Source organism: Saccopteryx leptura, chromosome 2 (assembly GCF_036850995.1).
Source record: "Saccopteryx leptura isolate mSacLep1 chromosome 2, mSacLep1_pri_phased_curated, whole genome shotgun sequence".
Lineage (NCBI taxonomy): Eukaryota > Metazoa > Chordata > Mammalia > Chiroptera > Emballonuridae > Saccopteryx > Saccopteryx leptura.
In genome coordinates, this window is record NC_089504.1 from 66,752,069 (window position 1) to 66,773,023 (window position 20,955).

Consider the following 20,955-nt stretch of genomic DNA (forward strand, 5'->3'; position numbering starts at 1 on the left):
TCACCTCTGGACAGAATGAACATTACTATGGGCACTTAGAATACGCTGTTACACAGATGAACATTAAAAAAGAGTAAGGAATGTAAATTTGTGATTTCCACATTGGGCAGTTGCCCAGGCACCCACCTTAAAGAGAACCCTGATTACAAGTGCCATTTTAAAAACCGGTTCACCAAACTGAACAAAAAATTAGGTATTGGTTGTGCCTAACTTGTGTTACCCAGCTGGATCCCACCACTGGGTTGCGCACAGAGGATGGAGGTGACTGAGCCTGTTACATCAAAGCTCTTCCCTGCACCTAGTTTCCTTAATAAGCAATTGCAGTTGCCTGTGTAGTGTTGTACTGAGTCTGAAACAGAAGACACATGTTTGCTCTACCACAGACTTTTATACTTGGGACTCATTCAGGAAAACATTATCCATACTTTTCATTTAATAAAATGTTTATAAAAATGAAGCTGTCCTAGTTCTTAAGCTAGAATCAAGGTCCACAAGACCACATACTCTACTAGAGGAAGAAAGTAGACTTACTTCCCAGATGGATACCTGAGAAATAACTCCTTCCAGCTGTCTAATATTCTAGAAAGCCTGTTTGACCAAACTCTGCCTCTGTCTCTGATTTATGCCTTTTAATCCAGTTAGCCTCAATAGGCATTAGGGTTTGTAAACCAGAATTACATTTCACCAGAAGTTTGTGTGTTTTGCATTTCACCATATTGAGCCCCTTGGTCATAGGATTATGTTTTTGTAATCAGGCAGCATTGAGTTCATTTATACCAGTATGCAGGATTTTGCATAACTATTGACGGGTACCAGTTGACTAATTTTCCTCTTGATGCTGCTGTCACACTTTTAACTTTTAATGTGGATTGAGAACTAGGCTATCTGACTCAAAGCCAAAACTCTTAGATGCCATAATGAGTCTATTACCATAATGAGACAGGTTGAAGAAGAATATGAACAAAATGTCTTGGGAGCCCAAAGAAGGAAGTCACTAAGTCTGTTGGGGTCAGTCAGGTAGAATCAGAGGAGGTAACATTTATGTTGGTTCTGAAAGGAGAGTTTGAGTTTACTGATAAGAGCTGTAATGATGCTGCCTGGCCTGGGGTGGTGCAGTGAATAGAACATCGACCTGGAATGCTGAGATCACTGCTTCAAAACCCTGGGTGTACGCTGTCAAGGCACATATGACATGCAACCAGTGAACAGATAGAGTGAAGCACCTACTTCTCATTCTCCCCCATAACGTTAATAAATACAATTTTTATTTAAAAAAAAAGAGTAGTAATGATATTACAAGTAGAGGGAATCTATGTGTATGAACTTTTGTAAAGTCCTGTTTTTCTGGAAAGGTTGGAGAATTCGGTATGACTGACTGGGTCTAGGACATGTTGGGATTATGGAGGTTGTCGGGAGAGTGCTGACAGGGGAGATGTGGTTGGAGAAGTCAGCTATGTAATCAGAGGATAACGTCTTGTGTACAGGGGAACCTCCCTCATTTTTGTATGTCCAGAAATTAAAATTTAAAATTCCTTTTTTTTTCCTCAAAGTTAGGGAAATGAGCTTGGCAAAACAAGGATCCATTTTTAGGGATTAGATGTTTGGCTGGAAGATGTATTTTTTTTTCTAAAACAGATAGACCATGGCAAGGAGGAGGCCCCCCAGAGCAAGATCCAGTGATAGTTGATTCACCCCTTGATTGGCCACAAACATAAGATACCCAGCTGTTGTCTTACACATGAATGTGCATACACTCCCGTGGAGAGAGAGAGAGAGACACACACACACACACACACACACACACACACACAACAAGGAACAGTGCTGAAACCAGGCAGGAGAAGCTACTTAGTTATCTTTCAAGAGTTTCTCTACCTGACACAGCTCCTTGGACTTCTCCTTCATGTGCCTCAGGGCATGTCATTAACTCTTGTCACTGTGTTAAACAAAACTTAAGAAAGTCTTAGTTTATCCTGTTATCAAGAGTCCATCATAGGAGGTATGTATGTGCAGGACAGTGGTAGGATTCCCTTCTTTAAGACTGAGTGGAGGCTGTTTGCAGAGCAGAAGAGACTGAGCAGATGCAAGAAAGCTAGTCAGGAGACAATGGTCTTGTGCAGATGATAGGACAGAGGGAACTGGATTTATTCAATGGCCATGTCAAGGGTGAGAAGCACCTTGGTTCAGAGACTTGCTGGGGGTAGGCTCACAGGCCTTAGTAACTAATCAGATGTGGGGCAAAAGGAGAGAAAGATAAGTCTCCAAGAGACAGTCAGATAATTGAGAACTAATCACATGTAAGAGTTTACTCTGCTTTTGGAGTGGCCTTCTAATGCCGTGAACTTGCCTTGGCTTCAGCAGGGTTGACACATCAAATGTAGCTATGGGTTGAATCCATCCTTTTTTTCTTTCATCATTATTATTACTATTATTATTATTATTATTATTATTATTATTATTATATTACATCTCCTTAGTTTGGAACTCAATCTCATGCTTGAAGCTGTCTCCTTTTAGTTTCTCTTCCATCCTTCTAAGAAAGACAACCAGAATGTAGCTAATACTCATCTAACAATGATAGGAATGGTGCCATTTCCACAAACTCTCATCCTGTCTCCCAGATCTCAGCTTCTTTGTGTTTCACTGGCAGTGCTACTGTTTTGGTGATGGTTGTTTTTCCTATAACAATTTGGATTTTGCTAACTTCCATTCTGTTCAGTAAGGTTTGTTATGACCAACTATATACTCTCCTCAGACTTGTGTGTATTTATCTGATATTTGTCTTTGGTTTGTTTTTCCTACACAAGTTATTTTCCAAATACCCTGCTGAATTGCACTGATATAGAAAAACAGAGAATTCTGATCAAAGCAAAGGTCTGGAGCAAAGAATTATTAGCAGAGATTTAAAAACGTACTACAATGACTCAGGCCTGATCTGACCAATCTTCTTAAATTAAACATACATTTAAAGAAAGAGAAGAAATTACTCATCCTTTTATCATTAGAGGTTTTTAGTTGAGCTGTCAATCTACTTGTTCCAGATGATAAGATGTCCAGGCTTGGTTTTCCCAGGAGGAGAAATATTAGGATATTTACATTTGGAACCAGTCTTTCCCTTATTCACTATATCAGCAAAAACCAGTGAAGACAGTATTTTTCTTAATTTTATTAATATAAGTAAGTGTATCCCATTTCAAACTTCAGTGCTCTGTTTTGCCCCTGCCCCCATTTTCCTTTCTTACTTCTCCTGTAGCCATGTCCATAGGCGGATGAGTGAGCACAGAGCCTCTCTCCCTCATGCCTTCTGTCAGTAGAACAGGGCTTCAGTGCATGGATCCGTACACTTCCTGTGCCACGGGCTTGGTTTCCTTTGGGGACCTCATTGTTCTTGCCTTTTAGCTAGTGTATGGGGAGCCAGGGAGTCTCACTGTGGGCCATCCTACGTTCTGCTGGGCCCGCTGTGTGTCACAGGGTCCTGGCTGTGGGGCATACAGGAAATCAGGAAATTCCACTGGCAGTGTTTCCAGAAGTTCCCAGTGACCCATGGGTCCAGGCCAGAGGCTCTTCTGCCTCCATTGAGCCATTTTCAGACTCCTCTCGGTTCTTCCAGATTTCTTTCAGAGCCTGACCTCTTGGTAAAGGCCTTTGTGCCAGTCCCCAGTCAGGCACCAGCTGTAGTTGTTCTAGGCCCACATCTGATGCTAAAGTGTTTCAGGGAGGTTTTGAATTTGTGGGAAGCGAGAAAAGATGCCTCCATTGCAGATTCCAGTGTTAATCAGCCAAGGATATAGAAACTGGTCAGAATGCGGGGACCATGCAGGCAGAGCAGAGGCTGGGAGCCTTGGTGTGGCCCTGCTCTGCCATTGTTCCCTGGTGGGCCTCTCCAGTGTGGCAGTGTCTGCATGGGCCTGGCTGCAGTGGGATCTGAGAAGTTGTGTTTTGCTACCATGCTCTTGCTTTGTTAGGGGTCACACCTCCATTTTGGAAGTAGTTATCTTAACCTTTCCATTTAAGGAAAGTTTTGCAAGTATTTGGCTCTCGAATCAGACACAGGGTCAGCAGGGTCACAAACACATGTATGAGCAGAAAGTAGTGTTTCCAAGTGGCTTAGAACAATATCTCTTTAAATGCAACCTTTCACCAGACTCTGATTTCTTACCCTTTAATCTGGTTAGGCAAAAGAACATTTTAAATGTATACTATATTATATTGTCATATAAATAAATATAATAGATGTAATAATGTAATATAAATGCATAATATTCTATACAAAATGTAGAATATTTTACCTAAATTTTTTATTCTGGCCTTGTAAAACTGCAAATTAACAATATGTATAGCCTGACTTGTGGTGGTACAGTGGGATAAAGCGTCTACCTGAAACACTGAGGTCGCTGGTTCGAAAGCCTGGGCTTGCCTGGTCAAGGCACATATGGAAGTTGATACTTCCTGCTCCCCCCCTTCTCTCCCTCTTTCCCTCTCTCTCTCTTCCTCTAAGAAAAAAAAATTGAATAAATAATGTCTTTAAAAAAAGTATATATTTTAAGTGAAAGAGAGGGAGACAGACAGCAGACAAACAGGAATGGAGAGAGATGAGAAGCCATCAGCTCGTAGTTGGCATAACTTTAGTAGTTCATTGATGGTTTCTCATATGTACCTCGATGGAGGGTGAGGCTCCAGCAGAGCCAGAGACCTCTTGCTCAAGCCAGCAACCATAGATCATGTCTATGATCCCATGCTCAAGCCGAATGAGCCTGCACTGAAGTCATTGACCTTAGGGCAGGGGTCGGGATACTTTTTGACTGAGAGAGCCATGAAAGCCACATATTTTAAAATGTAATTCCATGAGAGCCATACAATGACTCGTGTACATTATGCATTATCCAATAAAAATTTGGTATTGTCCCATAGGACAGCTGTGATTGGCTCCAGCCACCCGCAACCAGTAGGAAATGACTGGATTGTAATACATGAGAATGTTTTATATTTTTAACATTATTTTTTTTATTAAAGATTTGTCTGTGAGCCAGATGCAGCCATCAAAAAGAGCCATATCTGGCTCGCGAGCCATAGGTTCCCAACCCCTGCCTTAGAGTTTCGAATCTGGGACATCAGTGTACCAGGTTGATGCTCTATCCTCTGTGCACCAGTCAGGCAAACTGAAAATTAATCTTGATTTTTAAACAAACATTTCAAGAAAAATCTGCATCTTGCTGCAGGTGTTTGGTTTTTATCACAAGAACAAACATATCAGAATCCCCTGGAGAAACTTGGCAATGTTGTGTTTTCTACCTGGCTCTGTTATTCCCACCACGAAGTGAGTGTGGAACCGGGAACCAGTAAGCAGATCTAGGGTTCCACTGTGAGGGGCCAACTGCATGAGGAATCGTTACAAGGCATAGTGATATTTTACAAAGGTCAGGGAGCACACATATTGAGGAAAATCGAGTCTTAAACTTCAAGACCACTTATCTGGTTACATTTTCTGCATAGGTAAGGTGTTTTTTTCATGTAAAATGCTTGCTTACTTTTTCACAGCATTAATATTTCTCAGTTCTCAGAAAATTTAAAGATTTTTGGTCAAATCATGCTCCTTTTTTATTTTTTTAATTTTTAAAATGTATTTATTGATTTTAGAGAAATTCGAAGGGGGGGAGAGAGAGCGAGAAACAGTGGTCTGCTCTTGCATGTGCCCCGACCAGGGGTTGAACCCACTACCTTTGTATATAGAGACAGTGCTAACCAACCAAGCTTTTCAATCAGGGCAATAGTACTCCTTTAAAAAAGAGAATTAAGGCATGCATTATTGTTTGATAGCTTGCTAAGAAAATTAAGTAGTGACACCAATCCCATATTTTAACATTGGTATTAGAGTCAAGCACCATGAATACAATGAGAAATATAAATGGATTGTGTCAGCAGATGCACAGCAGCAAAGGGTATTTGACATTCCCAAATCTTATAAAGTGTGGGAAGCAGGATTTTTTATTCCTTCATGTAGAAAACAATAATTATATGCCATAGTCATAATGAAATCATAGATACTGGCAAAATGTAATGAAAGTATAACTTTTTAAGACTGTTAAGTATAAGTAATAGAAAAGGCAATTAAATAAGTTCTAATATTTCCATCTAAAAGGCCATTCTCCAGGTCACCATTATATGTCCACACTTAACAAAGATGATGTGTAAAACTCTGGATTGGCGAGAAAGGCCTCCTGAGGCCTGTAGGCAGGAAGCCAGGCAGCCAGGAGATACCCCAGCTTCTTTGTCCTGTCCTTCCTCAGAATGTTGGTAGTCATCTTGGACTCAGACATGCAAACCACATGCAAATCAGTCCTTCTTTCCTGTACTGGTAAAATGGGTACTTTCTTGACTGTTCCTTACCTGAAATTGTCTTGTTTTTACCGTGAGATCCTCTCCTGTCTTCTTGTCCCACATTGGGTATAGTGGGTTAGTGAACTCATGGTATCTGAAGAAACAGAAAAAATTCCTGTTTCTACATTTTTCAGTAAAACTTTATTTAAAATTTTTTCTTTCAGCCATTACTGGGTTGACCTAGCACCCAGCTTTTGCTCAGGCAGGAGGCAGAAATCCTCTTCCTGTGGACCTCAGATGTTCTTCTGAGTTACTTTCCCCATCCTGTTTTCCCTCCTTGAGTATGTGGGAGCCCTTTTAATCAAGTTTGTCTGCCTTTCCCCATACTGCCTGAGGAATTAGAAGAAAATAAAAAATTCTTAAACTCTTGTATTTCACAACTTTTAATCGTACCTTAAAATCTGTTATGTTTCTTTATCATGTATTTGAAGTGAAGAATGGTTTCCTCACTTGAGACTGAGAAGTAGCTTTTGCTGAGGCTGTAGGAACCACAGAGATGAACCTTGTTGCTATTTGAGAGAACAGGAGGGCTGCAGGCACGACACCGGGACGGAGGGAGGAGACAGCTACGGAGCCTCTCAGCTCTTTTCCTTTTTTCCCTGCCTTCATACATCTTTATTTCTAGCATAGTGCTAGGCATGTACATGCATTTAATTAACATTAGATATTCTGACAGATAAAAGTTAGCTTGCTTGATGGATTTTAAAGACTTTGTGGCTTTATCTCTTTGGTTAATATGATGAGCTAGCTAGGCAGAATCTGCACTACTCCTGCTGCTGTTGTCTTGGGCAGTAGAAAGCTTTGGCGACTTTTTTTCCCCACTGTTCCTTTGGCTATTTTTTCTAAAAATTTGAAAGAAACCTAGGAAGCTCAATTCTCTCTCTCTCTCTCTCTCTCTCTCTCTCTCTCATATTTATGTAAGTCATATCTCTTTATAGAACCACAATGGCCTGTTCCACCCTAATTTTCTCACCTGTTTAACGTGACCAGCCTTGTTTGTCAGTAATAGTTTATCAGTGTAGATAAGGTAAATACAACTAATAATAATAGCTAATGTTTGTATAATGCCCTTATAGTTTACTGTGTATTTTACAACATAGTACATTGTTTCACTGTCACACAGTAACCTTGTGTGGCAGTATCAAGGTTGTATTTGTTTTATACATGATGAAATGGGACTTCAGAGAGATTCAATAGTCATTAAAAGTTGTAGAACTTCCAGGTCATTGGAGCCAGAGCACGTGGCATTTCAATTCGACCGTACTGGTTTGGCATTTTTCCAACTTGGGATGACAGCTTGGATTAGTTTACATGGTTTCATTAATTACCTGGGCTTCCTTCTTGGTGACACAGAAAAACTGTTAAACTATTTAATTAGTCTGTTTTTGTGTTTAATTTATTTATTCATTTTTTTAGAGAGGAGAGAGCGAGAGAAGGGGGAAGGAGCAGGAAACATCAACTCCCATATGTGCCTTGACGAGGCAAGCCCAGGGTTTTGAACCGGCAACCTCAGTGTTCCAGGCCAATACTGTATCCACTTCGCCACGACAGGTCAGGCCCAATTAGTCTGTTTTGTATTCAGTTTTCTTACTTTAAAATAATTTGCTGGCCCTGGCCAGTTGGCTCAGTGACAGAGCATTGGCCCGTTGTGTGGATGTCCCAGGTTCAATTCCACATCAGCGCACACAGAAGTGACCATCTGCTTCTCCACCCCTGCCCCTTACCCTTCTTTCTCTATCTATCTCTCTCTCTTCCCAAAGCCATGGCTTGGTTGGAGTAAGTTGGCCCTGGGTGCTGAAGATGGCTCAATGGCCTCCCTTCTGGCACTAAAGTGGCTCAGTTGCTGAGCAATGCGAACAACGGCCCCACATGGGCAGACCATTGCCCCATAGGGGGCTTGCTGGGTGGATCCTGGTCAGGGCACATGCAGGAGTCTCTCTGCCTCCCTGCTTCTCACTTAAGAAAAAAAATTTGCTTCTATTTTAGCTATTTTTATTCCGTTCACAAACTAATTGAGATTTGTTGTTGCTGTTGTGACAGAGACAGAGAGAGGGTCAGGTAGGGACAGAGAGACAGGAAGGGAGAGAGATGAGAAGCATCAATTCTTCATTGTGGCACCTTAGTTGTTCATAGATTACTTTCTTATATGTGCCTTGACCAGGGGTCTATAGCAGAGAGAGTGACCCCTTGCTCAACCCAGCAACCTTGGGCTCAAGCCAGTGATCTTTGGGCTCAAACAAGCAACCATAGGGTCATGTCTATGATCCCATGCGCAAGCTGGATGAGCCCATGCTCAAGCCAGCAACCTCGGGGTTTTGAACCTGGGTCCTCTGCATCCCAGTCCAATGCTCTACCCACTGCGCCACCACCTGGCCAGGCCAAAAATCATTATTGATAAGAGTATTCTATATTAATACATTATGCCTCTTTGCTTCTCCCATTGAAAATGTCTTATTCAGGATAATTAAACCAAGTTGTTGTATTATCTTATAATTTGAATAAATGCTTTTCCTCCTTATTTGCCCCGAATTGTCATTTCTTCAACATTTTTTTCAAGATTGCTTTGAGTATTTTAGAGCCTTTGCAGTTTTACATATATTTTAGAATCACTTTGTTTCTATCCACACACATAGCCTAATATGAATGATTGAGATTTTGTTAAAGCTGTAGTGCTCCCCAAATCAGTTGCTACACAAGTAGCTTGAAGAGCTCCTGAGATATAAAAACCAAGGCAGAGCTTCTGAGGGCAGGCATCCAGGGACTCACCTGTTCTCTAAGTAGTGAGATTGAACGTGACTTAGGAGCTCACGTCAGGTTCTATCTGAGCAATGCTCCACCAGTCTAACTGATGTGAGCTTTCCTCTCTGCTCTCTGTGCAGTAAGTGTGCTTACTCTTCAGACTAGAAAGCAGGAGGTGTGCAGTAAGTATGCTTACTCTTCAGACTAGAAAGCAGGAGGTGTTTACCTGTTGAGAGTTCCCTGCATTAACACAGTGAAGCATCCAAAGATGGTTCTCCCAGTCCAGTTCTCTTCACTTACCTCCCAAACAAGATCACTTCCTCCGAGGTGAGATCATTGACTCAGATAGAAAAGAATGTTTTATTTTGTTTTCTCATTATCTTCTGAAGTCTGTTAGTTATACTTCTACAGACAGTAAAGTGAGTAAGACCTTAAATCTTCTGGGAAACTGCTTACGACTATTTCCCATTCTATTATATGTTTGTACTTAAAAACCCATGAGAAATAAAAGTACACGTGCACAAACACATGTAGAAAATTAAATACTTATGACATTTTTATGAGTCTGCATGTGCATTTGTCTGTAAGAACCATTATTTTTTCATGAAGCCCCAGGGCTTTAAGTTTTTCTAGGTAGAAGATTTTTACCTAGCTCTTCTAATTGTATGAAAAAAGCTCTCATTATTGTAGGCCAGTTTGGATGAGTGACTTTAGATGCATTAGTTCCGTAAAAGAAGAGTTTGTATTAATTTATTTACTTAAATACCTCTGGGAATTTTAATAAGATGGATCCTTGAAACTCTACAATGATAATATCTCACAGGTTGTTAATTTGTAGAAATTAGGGAGAAATGATAGCGGAAAAGGTGAAAGAGTTATTGGATGTAAATGGAAATGTGCTTTTTTGTCTGTTCGTTGGATAAGTGACTTGGCTTCATTTCCCTCTTGCCTTGCTGGCTCTGTGGGCCTCTGTGTACACTGTTTTATTTGGATTTACAATCTTTAATGACATCATAGAAAGATAACCCAGTCACAGATTTTCCCAAGATGACATTTCTTCCCGTGGCCCATCTTGTCAGATGTTAGGTGACTTTCCTTTAAACTGTGAACACAGATCAGCCTAGCCAGGTTTTGGTTAAGAAAAGATCCATCTTGCCAAACCATGGAAACCTTCCTTCCCTCTGAGCCTTTTCTTTAGAGGTCATATTTGAACTTACTACTCTCTGCTCTATCAGAAATTTAATGGGGAGAAGTGATATTTTAGAATATAGTACATATTCCCATTGTAGTTTATATAAATTAACCCATCACAGAGGGGTCTTCTTTGAGTTTCATTTCACTACTATATCCTTCATGGATAATATATACAACCACCATTATATAGATAACATTGTGATTGTTCTAAGGCTGTTACAAAGATTGACTGCAGTACTTCTAAATATTCCAGCTGATAGTGTCTTTTTTATTTACTTATTTAAGCAAGAGAGAGAGAGACAGACAGACAGACAGATAGATACAGACAGGAAGGGAGAGAGATCAGAAGCATCAACTTGTAGTTGCAACACTTTAGTTGTTCATTCTTTGCTTTCTCATACATGCCTTGACCGATGGGCTCCAGCTGAGCCAGTGAACCCTTGCTCAACCAGCAACCTTTGACTCAAGATAGTGACCTTGGGGTTTCGAACCTGGGTCCTCAGTGTCCCAGGTTGATGCTCCATACACTGCACCACTTGGTCAGGCTCTTTTTTTTTTTACAATTTAGTATCAGAAAAAAATTTGTTAGTGAATGAGAAATATTACAATTTCTTTTTTTTTTTTTTTTAAAGAATTTTATTTTTTTTTTTTGTATTTTTCTGAAGCTGGAAACAGGGAGAGACAGTCAGATAGACTCCCGCATGCGCCCGACTGGGATCCACCCGGCACGCCCACCAGGGGCGACGCTCTGCCCACCAGGGGGCGATGCTCTGCCCCTCCGGGGCGTCGCTCTGCCGCGACCAGAACCACTCTAGCGCCTGAGGCAGAGGCCAAGGAGCCATCCCCAGCGCCCGGGCCATCTTTGCTCCAATGGAGCCTTGGCTGCGGGAGGGGAAGAGAGAGACAGAGAGGAAGGGGGGGAGGGGTGGAGAAGCAAATGGGCACTTCTCCTGTGTGCCCTGGCCGGGAATCAAACCCGGGTCCTCTGCATGCCAGGCCGACGCTCTACCGCTGAGCCAACTGGCCAGGGCCAATATTACAATTTCTTTTACTAAATTCTAGTTAGCATTGAACAATCCTGTCAGTTTTAAGTATAGGCAATGATGACACCTGCAGTTTCTGTGACTGTCCATAGTAGTAATCATTGTTACTATTATCCCTAGATGTTCGTATTTAATACATTATTACAGAAACATAGATAATATACCACAAATTACTTTTTTCAATGTTGTTTCAATATAATTTGGTATTTTATTTTGGTAATCTTGTGTGCTTTATATTATGCATTTACAAACATCTGTCTGAGTAGGTGTGCACAGGCTCACAAAATAACCAAAGGGATTTCTGGCACCATACACTCTAATGCTCAAATGTGCTTCCTGGCTCTTACAGGCCTGGTTCAGATGTTCCCCATGGTGAAGCCTTCTCTGGAAGGTCAATTTCTGCCCTTACCTGTGTGCTCTTAATACCTACACTGTGGTCAGCCATGTCTGTCTTTTCTCCTACCTGTGAGCTATTTGAGAGAAGGAACCTATTCCTTTATTTTAACCCGTAGAACCTAGCAAACTGTCTTGCCTTTAATAAGCATCAGTAACTGCTTATTTAAATACTACTTTCCTACTCCATGTTCATCCTTATATTGCTTTTCCTCTTTGCATTGTTTGCTAGTCAATGCTTGGCTCTGGCTCAATGTTTACTGCTGTAAGGTAAGGAATGATGTTTTGTGTTTTTTTTTCGTTCTATTTTGTCAACACTGGCTTTAAATATGTTGGAAGCAACCTGTTGGATATTGGGTGCCTTTAATGAACCAAAGCATTATTAGGGTCGTGTTTTTCTCCCTACTCAGTTGTAATTACTGATGATCAGTCATCTTTTCTCTGAAGTACGGCACTTTATTTCAACATTAGAGTCTTAGAAAAGTTACAGAGCTTTGTAATAAGGGCCTCTTTAGTATCTAAGCCCATCGTTATTGAAGGTAACATGGTATCAGTGGAGAAAAAACTCTTTTACATCTCAACCATTGGATTTTATTATTGGTGTTGCTATTTAGAGGAGGCTTAGTTTGATGGGAAGAACAGGTAGAGTAATGCATCTCAAAAAGACTTGATGAGTATAGCCTCATACCTGGTAATAAAATCTGTTCATTTGATTGAAACAACGTGTCTTAGGAATGAGCAATGATTATTAAGAACAAAATAAAAGTGCCCTTTTTTGTTACATCACATTTAGCCTAAATGTGAGATATGTCAGATGAAATTTTATAATTAAATTTCTGTATTATTCCAATTTAGAGAGTTTCATTTCCACATATCCTTCCTTTGTCAGAATTACTGAACTGAAAGATAAATGTTGAAGATAGTCTTTTCTTATTAAGTAATTTGACTTCACCTTTTTTGAGCATCTTAGTTAAGTACCGATTTTTTGCTCCATAAGATGCACCTAACAATAAGACACACCTAATGTTTTATTTATTTTTTTGTGTGTGATTTTTTAAGTTAATTATAATGGGGTGACATGGATAAATCAGGGTACATATGTTCAGAGAAAACATCTCCAGGTTATCTTAACATTTGATTATGCTGCATTTCCATCATCCAAAGTCCAATTGTCTTCCATCACCTAACTGGTTTTCTTTGTGCCCCTTCCCTTCCACAACCCCCTTCCTCTCCTCCCCCCCACCCCGTACCCACCACACTCTTGTTCATGTCTCTGATTCTCATTTTTATGTCCCACCTATGTATGGAATCATATAATTCTTAGTTTTTTCTGATTTACTTATTTTGCTCAGTATAATGTTATCAAAGTTCATCCATGTTATTGTAAATGATCCAATGTCATCATTTCTTATGGCTGAGTAGTATTCCATAGTATATATGTACCAAAGCTTTTTAATCCATTCGTCCACTGACGGACACTTGGGCTGTTTCCAGATCTTCCCTATTGTGAACAATGCTGCCATAAACATGGGGGTTCATTTCCTCTTTTGAAACAGGGCTATGGTGTTCTTGGGGTATATTCCTAAAAGTGGTATAGCTGGGTCAAAAGGCAGTTCGATTTTTATTTTTTTGAGGAATCTCCATACTGTTTTCCACTGGCTGCACCAGTCTGTATTCCCACCAGCAGTGCAACAGGGTTCCCTTTTCTCCACATCCTCGCCAGCACTTATTCTATGTTGTTTTGTTGATGAGCACCATTCTGACTGGTGTGAGGTGATATCTCATTGTGGTTTTAATTTGCATTTCTCTAATGATTAGTGATGTTGAGCATTTTCTTATATGCCTATTGGCCATCTGAATGTCCTCTTTGGAGAAGTATCTATTCATTTCTTTCGCCTATATTTTGATTGGATTGTTTGTCTTCCTGGTATTGAGTTTTACAAGTTCTTTATAAATTTTGGTTATTAACCCATTATCAGACGTACTGTCAAATATGTTCTCCCATTGTGTAGTTTGTCTTTTTATTCTGTTCTTATTGTCTTTGGCTGTGCAAAAGTTTTTTAGTTTGATATAGTCCCATTTGTTTATCCTGTCTTTTATTTCACTTGCCCGTGGAGATAAATCGGCAAATATATTGCGGCGGAGATGTCAGAGCGCTTACTGCCTATGTTTTCTTCTAAGATGCTTAAGGTTTTATGGCTTACATTTAAGTCTTTTATCCAGTTTGAATTTATTATTGTGAATGGTGTAAGTTGGTGGTCTAGTTTCATTTTTTTGCAGGTTGCTGTCCAATTTTCCCAACACCATTTGTTGAAGAGGCTATCTTTACTCCATTGTATGCTGTTACCTCTTTTGTCAAATATCAGTTGTTCATAAAGGTGTGGATTTATTTCTGGGTTCTCTGTTCTGTTCCATTGATCTATATGCCTGTTCTTATGCCAGTACCAGGCTGTTTTGTGTACAATGGCCTTGTAATATAACTTGATATCCGGAAGTGTGATACCTCCCACTTTATTCTTCCTTTTCAAGATTGCTGAGGCTATTCATGTTCTCTTTTGATTCCATATAAATTTTTGGAATATGTGTTCTTATCTTTGAAGTAAGTCAATTTTAATTGGTGTTGCACTGAATTTATAAATTGCTTTGGGTAAGATAGACATTTTTATGATGTTTATTCTTCTTAACCATGAGCACAGTATATGCTTCCACTTATTTGTATCTTCCCTGATTTCTTTTATCAATGTTTTATAATTTTCCAAGTACAAATCTTTAATCTCTCTGGTTAAATTTATTCCTAGGTACTTTGGTTTTTTGGTTGCAATGATGAAGAGCATTACTTCCTTAATTTCTATTTCTGACAATTCATTGTTAGTATATAAAAATGCCTCTGATTTCTGAGTATTAATTTTATATCCTGCCACCTTGCTGAATGCATTTATCAGGTCTATAGTTTATTGACTGAGACTTTAGGGTTTCTATATACAATATCATATCATCTGCAAATAATGATAGTTTTACTTCTTCTTTTCCAATTTGGATGCCTTTTATTTCTTTTTCTTTTTCTGATTGCTGTGGCTAGGACTTCCAGAACTATGTTGAATAAGAGTGGTGAAAGGAGGCACCCTTGTCTTGTTCCTGATCTTAAGGTGATTGCTTTAAATTTTTGCCCATTGAGTATGATGTTGGCTGTGGGTTTGTCATAGATGGCCTTTATCATGTTGAGGTATGTTCCCTGTATTCCCACTTTGCTGAGAGTTTTGATCATGAATGGGTGCTGCTTTTATCAAATGCTTTTTCTGCATCTATTGAAGTTATCATGTGGTTTTTCTCCTTCCTTTTGTTTATGTGATGAATCACATTGGTTGATTTGCGAATATTGTACCAGCCTTGCCTCCCATGAATAAATCCCACTTGATCATGGTGTATGATTTTTTTCAAATATTGCTGGAATCCAGTTTGCTAATATTTTGTTGAGAATTTTAGCATCTAAATTCATCAGGGATATTGGCCTATAATATTTTTTCTTTGTGTTGTCTTTGTCTGGTTTTGAAATCAGAATTATGCTCGCCTCATAAAAGGAGCTTGGAAGTCTTCCTTCCTCTTGAATTTTTTGAAATAGCTTGAGAAGGATAGGAGTTAGTTCTTTTTTGAATATTTGGTAGAATTCACTTGTGAAGCCATCAGGCCCAGAATTTTTCTTTTTTGGGAATGTTTTGATAACTGTTTCTATCTCATTTGTTGTAATCGGTCTGTTTAGGTTTTCTGATTCTTCCAGATTAATTTTTAGAAGAGTATATGTTTCAAGAAATTTGTCCATTTCATCTAGGTTGTCTAGTTTTTTTGGCATACACTTCTTCATAGTATTTTCTTACAATATTTTGTATTTCTGTTGTGTCAGTTGTTATTTCTCCACTCTCATTTCTAATTTTATTTATTTGAGTCCTCTCTCTTTTTTTCTTGGTGAGTCTGGTTAAAGGTTCATAGATCTTTTCAAAGAACCAGCTCCTGGTTTCATTGATCCTCTGTATTGCTTCTTTAGCTTCTATGTCATTTATTTCTGCTCTGATCTTTATTATTTTCTTCCTTCTACTACCACTCGGCTTTACTTGCTATTTTTTTTCTAGTTCTTTTAGATGCAGGGTCAAGTTGTTTATTTAAGCTTTTCTAGCTTCTAAAGGTATGCCTGTAGTGCTGTGAATTTCCCTCTCAGGACTGCTTTTGCTGTGTCCCATAAATTTTGAGTTGATGTATGCTCGTTATCGTTCATTTCTAGGATTTTTTTTATTTCTTCTTTGATCTCATTGTTAACCTATCTGTTTTTTTTAATAACATGCTATTTAGTTTCCAAGTTTTGAGTATTTTTCAGTTTTTCTGTTGTGGTTGATTTCTAGTTTCATGCCATTGTGATCAGAGAAAGTGCTTGATATGATTTCAATCTTCTTAATTTGTGGAGATTGCTTTTGTGCCCTATTATGTGGTCTATCCTAGAGAATGTACCATGAGCACTTGAAAAGAATGTATATTCTGCTGCTTTAGGGTGAAAGGTTCTGAAGATATCTATTAAATCGAGTTGATCTAGTATGTCCTTTAAGTTTGCTGTTTCTTTGTTAATTTTCTTTCTTGAGAAAATATCTAGTGATGTTAGTGGGGTATTGACATCCCCTACTATTATAGTATTGCTGTTGATCTCGCCCTTTATATCCATCAAAGTCTGCTTTATATATTTAAGTGCTCCTTTATTAGGTGCATAGATATTTATAATGGTTATATCTTCCTGTTGGATTGCTTCCTTTATCATTATGTGGTGACCTTCTTTATCTCTTTCTATATAGCCTTTGTTTTAAAGTCCATTTTGTCTGATATAAGTATTGCTACCCCAGCCTTTTTTTTCATTTCCATTTGTGTGAAATATTTTTTCCATCCTTTTATCTTCAGTTTATGTGCATCTTTTGTTTTAAGGTGTGTCTGTTGTAGACAGCATATGTATGGGTCCTGTTTATTATCCACGCTGCTACCCTATGTCTTTTGATCAGATCATTTAATCCATTTACATTTAAGGTTATTATTGATATGTAGTTGTTTATTGCCATTTTATTCTTTAAAACTGTATTCCTCTTTTGCTATATTCTTTTTCTCCTTTGATCTGTTTACAACAGGCCCCTTAGCATTTCTTGCAGCATTGGTTTGGTTGTAGTGAATTCCTTGAGTTTTTTTTTTGTCTGGGAAGCTTTTTATTTCTCCTTCAATTTTAAATGATAGCCTTGCTGGATAAAGTAGTCTTGGTTGTAGGTTCTTGTTCTGCATTACTTTGAATATTTCTTGCCATTCCCTTCTGGCCTCAAGTGTTTCTGTTGAGAAGTCGGAAGTCATCCTTATGGGGGCTCCTTTGTAGGTGATAGCCTTTTTTTTCTAGCAGCTTTTAATATTTTCTCTTTATCACTTAGCTTTGGTATTTTAATTATGATGTGTTTTGGTGTAGATTTCTTTGGGATTTTCTTTAGTGAAGTTCTCTGTGCTTCTTGTACTTGTGAGATGTTTTCCTGCCTTAATTTAGGGAAATTTTCAGCTATGATGTGTATGAACAAAGTTTCCATCCCTTGTTCTTTCTCTTCTTCTTCAGGAACCCCTATGATGCGGATGTTATTTCTCTTCATGTTGTTACAGAGCTCTCTTAGAGTTTCCTCAGATTTTTTGAGTCTCTTTTCTTTTTTCTGCTCTGTTTCTGTACCTTCATTTATCTTGTCCTCTAACTCGATTCAGTTCTCAGCTTCATCCAACCTGCTTTTAATTCCTTCCATTGTGTTCTTCATTTCTGATATTGTATTTGTGATTTCTGACTGATTCTTTTTTTATTATTTCAATGTCCTTTTTTATATTTGCTATCTCTTTATTTAGGTGTTTGTAATGACCATTTATTGTTCTTCTAAGATCTTTGAGCATCCTAGCAATCATTATTTTAAACTCTGCATCTGGTAATTTGGTTATATCTGACTCAGTCAGATTCTTTTGGGGGGATTTTTCTTGATTCATTTGTGTTGTATTTCTCTGCCTTCACATTTTCTCTGTGTAAAAGAAGTTTTTGGCCACTGGAGTCTACTGGGTATGGCCTCTGTTCCCTAAGTATGTTCTGTCTGCAGGCCCGTCACCTCCTCAGCTGCTGCTCCCTCGGGCGTTCAGGTATGGGCGTTGCCGGTGCCTTCCCACTGGGTTTGTTGCTGTTGTTTCCACATCTCCTTCACAGGAGGGGCTGTGATCAAGTGCTCGGGTGAATAAACCTAGGTGGCCTCAGCCTTGGTGTTATGCTCGGCCCTGAGGGCACGGGTGAGCACCTTTGCTCAATTGCAGGTCTCCGCCTGATTCCGGGCTTTTGCCCTGCCCTGCAGGAAGAGCCCGCTCATGGTATGGCTGCAAGCCTTGGCTCCATGGGCCAGGCAGGGCTGCATGCCCACGCTCAGTCGCTGGACTCCGCCTGTTCTGGGCTTTCACTATACCCTCATGGGAGGAGCCTGCCACAAGCTTTGGTTCAGCAGGCGGGGTGAGGCTGTGCTTCTGCGCCCTTGTTCAAGGGCAGGTTTCCTCCCCTTTTGGGGTTCCTGCCCTTCCCCCAAAGGCTGGATTGCAGGCAGCCCGCACCTTGGCTTGACCACTTTCGCGCGCCCCCTTTTCCCCAGCCAGGCAAGACCAAGCTCACACCTGGGCCTCAGTTGTGGCCAGCTGGCTTCTGCCCTTGCTAATAGAACCATGCTTCCGCATCCTGCAGCCCCCCCCACCCTCGGGCATGCCCTCAGCTGTGTGGGTGGGGGTGCTGCAGCTCAGATCCTAAGACTCAGTACTGTAGTCCCGAAAATTCCCTCCTTCTAAGCAACTCTGCTCTAAGTACCACAGGAGAGCTTGTTTGGCTGGTGTCCTGCTTCCCTTTGCTGGTATTGCTGTTTCTAGGGGAAATATTCACTTCAGATTTTTGGAGTGACTCTTCCCAGGGGTTAGGGTGGCTGTCTCTCAAAGTGTTTCTCTCTGTGCCTCCTAGATTACACTCTCTTCCTGCTGCTCTGGTCCTCTCCTCTCTCCCCGTGCCCTGGAGCCCTGGGTAAGTGGTTGTGAGAGAGGTTTTCTGCATGGTCCCTTTAAGAAGAATCCTGAGTTTGAGAAATCAGTCTCTTTCTCACAAACAGTATTCTGACTTGTTTCCAGCTAAATACTGTCCATGTGCTTCTTCTAGGCTCTGGGGCTGCAGGCTGGGACTCTGTTCCTGGAGCTCAGGGCCCTCCCCTCTCTGCTAAACTCAATTCCCACAGCGTGAGTCTCTCCGGGCTGCCGTTCGCTCTGGGGAGCTGGGCAGCCCTCTCCATGTTTCTGCTTTTCCTACCAGTCTCAGTGTGACTTCTTCAGTGTTCTTTGGTTGAAGAGCCCTCTTAGTTTAGTCCAAAGTTGGTTTTTCCAGATGATGGTTCTTAAAATTAAGTTGTAATCCACTTTCATTCTGGGAGGTGGAAGTTGGTACATCCGCCTACTCCATAGGCATCTTGTCTCTCCCCAAGACACTCCTAATGTTTTAAGGGGGAAAATAAGAAAAAAAAATATTCTGAACAAAATGGTGTGTTAAAATTTTTAATAAAATACTGTATTTTTTGCTCCATAAAATGCATGAGCTTCTTCCCCTCCACTTTTGGGGGGAAAAGTGTGTCTTATGGAGTGAAAAATACAGTAGATCTTACTATGGATTTGTTGTTATTTGAAGAATTAGAAACTTGCAAGGATTGTTGTATTTTACATTTAGTGTTTTCAATAATTGTTGAAGTAATACATAATGAAAAATATAGAAAAGTATAAATACATAAAGAATCAAATAAATACAATTCTATTACCTAGAGTTATATAATGCATTGTTAACAGTTTAGTACATTTTTCTTAGTATTTATTTTACCTGTTATCTGTGTATGTGACAAACCATCACAACATTTAATGGTTTAAAACAATGACAACTCTTTGCTGGTGATTCTGTTTTAGGTTGGGCTCAGCTGGATGGTTGTTCTGTTCCAGGATGGTTGCCTCATTCATCTGTGGTTAGCTGCAGAACAGTTTGTTTTTTCTTGGCTGGATTCTCTTACATGCCTAGGGCCTCAGCTCTGTCAATGTGATCTCTCATATGCTAGCAGAGTAACTTGAGTTTATCCACATGACAGAGTCTAGGGCCCCTGGAGAGACAACAGAAGTGTGTACCAGGCCTCTTGAGCAAAAGGCTTTGAAATACCATACTATTGCCTCTGTTGTAGTCCTTTGGCTAGCCCAGATTTGAATGGTGGGGAAGTAAACTCTAGCTCTTGATGAGAAGGGTTGCAAAGTCAAATTTCAAAGGATGTGGGAAAAAGGAGGAATAAAGGTTGGTGGGCATTTTTGTAACTTATTGTAGTGTGTGTATGTTGTGTATGCATATATGAAAATGGAGATCATGTGCAATTATTTCTGCATTTTTCATCACCAGAGAGGCTCCAAATCCCAGTTGCTATTTTAGTGATGTGAGTTACTAGAGAGAGTAAATGAATTTTTATGTGAGAAATTCCTCAAAAGTTATGTAGAACAGAAGAGATAGGTACTCAATAGATCATAGTTTTAAAAGAAAGCAAGAGGAAATGTAAGTTCTTTAGGCAACTGCTTGAATTCCATCGGTCTCATTTCCTGCTTTTTGTTTTATTTCTCCTCTGGTTTCTTTCCGCATTTACTCTCCTAGCAGATGACAATGGGAGGACACCTGTTCCTGGGCCCCACTTCAGCCTCTAACCAGCTCTGAGACCTTGGAAAAGTGACTTGACTTTGTACCTTAGTTACTTCTTCTATTAAATGAAAATAACAACTATCTCACAGAGTTATTGGGGAATATTTAAATCTCATGTATACAGATTCGTGTTGGAAATTCTAGATGTGCTATTGTTTCCCAGGAATTCTTTGAGGCTTTTATGGAATTTCTAGGATATTTTCTTAATAGTTTTTTTTTTTTATATCCTCTGCATCTCAAACTGATCTTAACTATTCTTTGAAAGAAGTTGTGTTAAAAAACAACACTTTATATCTGCTTAGTGCATGTTAAAGAAAATTTGACTTTCACAACCTTAACCTCACACTAATCTTCAAAATACCATAGCCATTTATTTAATCTGATGGAGCCCCCTTGCATAATCTCTTGTCTTCTCTGATCAGAAATGACATTTTT

The 20,955-nt window shown here is 39.7% G+C and overlaps 1 protein-coding gene across 4 annotated transcripts in view; it reads left to right on the forward strand.

Moving 5' to 3' along the window:
* Window positions 1-20,955, forward strand: part of KDM4C (lysine demethylase 4C) — a 465,676-nt gene that overhangs the window by 397,016 nt on the left and 47,705 nt on the right. For 3 of the 4 annotated variants that reach the window (XM_066368119.1, XM_066368121.1, XM_066368122.1), the window contains one exon: window positions 7,795-7,929. The exons of the other annotated variant lie outside the window; for it this stretch is intronic. In XM_066368119.1, coding sequence (XP_066224216.1) covers window positions 7,795-7,929 — 135 coding nt within the window. The remainder of the gene's footprint in view (window positions 1-7,794; window positions 7,930-20,955) is intronic. 4 annotated transcript variants of the gene reach the window in all.